We start from the raw sequence: 3,993 nt of genomic DNA, 5'->3' as shown, positions 1-3,993 counted from the left end.
AGCTGAACCAGCCGAGTGCCCTCAGCTGCTCCTCAGACCCTTCTCCTCCAGACCCTTCCCCAGCTCCGTGTCCCTCCTTTGGACACTCTCCAACAGCTTCAGATCCCTCTGACACTGTGGCCCCAAACAGCCCCCAGGACTGGGGTGAGCTGCGTGGGGTGAACACACCAGCCTGATCCTGCTCCCCCAGTCACAGTAACACCTCCAGCTCCACCCTACACGTTACAGCCCCCCAGGAGCAGGGTCTTACCTGTCAAATCCTCAGCTCTCAGGCTCCCTGAGCGGTTCAGGGTGAAGCTTGTCTTGGCAGCGAGCTTCCCCCCCAGCACAGCCTCGTGGGACACCACCTTCTTGTTACTCGTCTCTGCAGAAAGAAGGAAGCAGCAAAAGAGGACAGAGATCAGGTACCAGCAAGTGACTTCAGTCCTAGTTTGGGGCACTACACATGGGCAAGAGGAACTCTGTGTTTATCCTCTTGGATTCTTGCTTTGCTCCAGAAGTGGGTTCTGTGTGTAAGGTGCTGGCCCAGCATTTTCATCCCAGCGCTACGGCGAGTTTTCAGTTCTCACTGTCAGGCCACAGCCACTCATTTTAAGGGCAGCAAGGACACTTTTACAGTTTTTCCAGAACCTCGTAGCTCTACCTGCTCACCCTGCACTGACCAAAAGCAAGACAGGACCAAGCACAGAAGCAACTTGACCCCACCATGTGCTGCGTGGTGGCATCACCCACCCACAGGAGCAGCTTTGTTGCTGGGGCCCTGCAGACCAGCCTCCCACGCTGAATGTTTCAACCTCTTTCAGAAAGGAGCTTCAGAGCTCTGGGATGTGCTCAGCACATCAGACAATGGCAGAGAGGGGCTTTTTACTAATCATTAGCTGGCAGCCCTCTCACAAAGGCCAGCCTCCCAAGTTCAGTCGCTCTGACTAATGGCCAGGAACGTAATGAAGACAGAGGGGAGAAAAGGGAAGAGACTGGGGGAAGAAAAAATTCACAGGAACAGCACAAATTGATTGTTTAATGTACCCTCTCGAGAGCCAATAATGAAATGTCTTAACCCTCTTCGTTTCTCTCTTGAAGCTTAATGTGTGTAACAGATTTCTGGGGTGATGGACGAGTCTATCACTTTGAAGGCATCATGTGAAAGTTACTCCATTAGCAGGGCTTTTCATTTTAAAGAACTTATGCTAAAAAAAAAAAAAAGGGATCCGTGTGGCATTATCTCCATTTAGGTTCAGAGAGCCAACAAAGCCTTGCAGGACTCGCCTCTTGAAGGCCCATTAGAGCTGGCCAGGCTATAAAAAGCTGAGCTGGAGCTGTTTGCCTTTCAGCACAGCTGAGAAATGGGGGCTGCCTTTGCCACACGTTTGTCTCCGTGGCTTCTGACCCAAGCAGGGCCCCAGTTAGTAAAGCACAAGTGTGGTACCCACTGTTGGTGCTGGATGGGGAGTTGGGCACGAGGCTCCTGAGCTTCTTCAGGGTGTTGACGGCCACGTTCAGGTAGATGTTGCGACTGGTGCTGCGTTCATAGGCCACCTTCTCCTCTGACAGAGCCTGGGAACAGCACAGCCCATCACCACACACTCTCCTCCCTCTCTTCCCAGGATCCCACAGTGGTTGGGGTTGGAAGGGACCTTAGAGATCGTTTTCCACCCTCCTGCCATGGGCAGGGACACCTCCCACTACCCCAGGCTGCTCCAAGCCCTGTCCAACCCGGCCTTGGACACTTCCAGGGAAGGGGCAGCCACAGCTGCTCTTGCTTTTGGGGAAAAGAAATGTTTGGAAGGGACCTTAGAGATCGTTTTCCACCCTCCTGCCCCGGGCAGGGACACCTCCCACTACCCCAGGCTGCTCCAAGCCCTGTCCAACCCGGCCCTGGGCACTTCCAGGGAAGGGGCAGCCACAGCTGCTCTTGCTTTTGGGGAAAAGAAATGTTTGGCTCTTAAAATACAGACTCCAAGTACGACAGCAAAAAAAAAAACCAAACTGCCTGGCAAGGAATTGAGTCATGAATACATGGCACAAATATGCACTGGGTTTGGGGCCTGCTCAGGTGAGTCAGAGAAAAAAAATAATGGGTTCTAATCAAAGTGCTGAAAAAAGCATTTTCATGGGAAACTCGCCCTGAGGGATTAACAAAGCAGTTCTGGAACTGCCTGGGAAAGGCTGTGCTCCCCACTGTGGTGCAGCACAAGATCTTAACTGTTAAGAAAAATAAGTTTGGCAAATGGTGGCTCCTCGGATGCAACAGGAACGTTTTCCCCAGGGAGCTGTGAGGGTAAAATCCCACCTGCTCTGCTTACAGAACACCCCACACAATGACCTGTGTTTTCCCAACTCACACTAATGGCCAAAGTTTTCCAATAAAATGTATGACTGCCTCAACTCTGCTTTTGGAACTCCCACTATACTCTTCCTGCTGCCTGAAGGCTCCGTAAAAGTCTCCTGAAAAGCCCTCACAGGGAGCAAGGAACAACTCCCAACCAATTCCATGTATCCCAGACACTTCCCCGTGCTCAGTACTCGGATTCCAGGAGGTGTTTCCTGCTGTACCAGAGCAACAGCTCTTTCTGTCCAGCTGGACCACAATGCACATTCCCCTTGCATTCCTCTTCTGGGCTTATTAAAACACATCAGATGAAGGGAAAGATGGGACTTCCCATTGGAACCCCCACTGGAATTCCACTTTCTGTTGCCCAGTCTGGAATTATTTAAGGCCAGTTTCCTCTAGAGAACTGTGTGAGCATAGAAGAGTTTTCCCAGAACCACAGAATGCTCTGGGTTGGATGTTTAGGATCATCCAGTTCCCACTCCCAAGTCTTTGCAGGCACAAATCCAAGCCAGTTTTCTGGATCTGCTACAGTTTTAGAAGGTCTTGGCCTTTATTCCCTGAGAAGCAAGGGGCTGTACAGACCTTGTCAAAGGCTTCCTGGGAGGAGGAGCAGAACTTCAGGCACTCATCGATGAAGAGATTGAGATATCTTTGCCGAATGTTGGTTGGGACTTTAGCACCAAATTCTGTGGGAATAACAGGCCTCTGTAAGCTGGGGCTCTGGAGATGAGACACAGAGAGAGAGAGAGGCTGGTCAGGCTTTAGGAAGTTGCTCTGAGTCTCTCCCATTTCCTGCTGTTATTAATACTGCTGTGACTTCCTTTCTGAAAACCTGCCCAAAAGCTAAGCATAACTTGCAGCATTTTGGGGGCTAAAAATACCCCTTGGAGATCCTGTGCCACCTGCAGCATCTGAACCACCAAAACCAAGCGTGGTTTGTTCTGCAGCTCACCCGGGGGGTCAAGGACTGCAGGGGCCTCAGTCCCAGCCCTGGGTGCACACACAGCATTCCAGAGTGGGAAAATGCTGACATTCCCACCAGGAGGGTCAGCAGGAGGATGGTGCCAGCTCTGAACTACAGCTGTGACACGTGACACCAGCTAGGGGGGTTCTGACAGACGTGGGTTTTGGTCCAGGAGGCCCCTCCTGCCAGGCTGGCAGCCAGCAAGACCCTCCCACCTCCCGGGGCATTCCTGGAACTTTACTGCCCTGGGGTTTTCCTTCCTTGTTTAATGCCAGTCACGACATTCCTGAAAGGATTTCCCCCTTCAGCAGAATGACAAGTTCCTCAGGCACAGCCACCTGCATGTCAGACCAAGTTATGACCCCCCACTGCAGTTTTCCATTTAACACCAGTTTGTTCCCCAAATCTCTTTCTCAGAGAGGAAGTTGTACATTCACCTCTAAAACTCCCAACTGTTCTCCATCCCCCCCCTGAGAGACATCCACAAACCAAACCATCTGCTGCAATCTGGAGTAAAAACAGCTCCCTGGAAGATGTGAGCACGTTCCAAGGGGAGCAACTGGTCCCACCTCAATGGGAAAAGTGCTCATTTCCCCCAGGACATTTCCACTTTGATGCCCTGTTCAAGGGGATTTGGTCCTTTCCATTAAATACATATTTTCTCAATCTCTAATATGATACCCTTAAGCACCTCTGT

At 51.3% G+C, this 3,993-nt stretch overlaps 1 protein-coding gene across 1 annotated transcript in view; it reads right to left on the bottom strand.

The window, feature by feature from the left end:
* The window catches only part of REXO1 (RNA exonuclease 1 homolog), a gene marked incomplete at its 5' end in the record, with an annotated part of 29,300 nt that overhangs the window by 15,882 nt on the left and 9,425 nt on the right, over nt 1–3,993 (bottom strand). The window contains 3 exons of the mRNA XM_029965652.1: nt 251–364; nt 1,431–1,554; nt 2,915–3,052. Coding sequence (XP_029821512.1) covers nt 251–364; nt 1,431–1,554; nt 2,915–3,052 — 376 coding nt within the window. The remainder of the gene's footprint in view (nt 1–250; nt 365–1,430; nt 1,555–2,914; nt 3,053–3,993) is intronic.

The sequence above is a fragment of the Manacus vitellinus genome, unplaced genomic scaffold, assembly GCF_001715985.3.
Source record: "Manacus vitellinus isolate BGI_N305 unplaced genomic scaffold, ASM171598v3 scaffold_114_pilon, whole genome shotgun sequence".
Taxonomy (NCBI): domain Eukaryota; kingdom Metazoa; phylum Chordata; class Aves; order Passeriformes; family Pipridae; genus Manacus; species Manacus vitellinus.
This window is presented reverse-complemented; position numbering and strand designations above follow the sequence as displayed.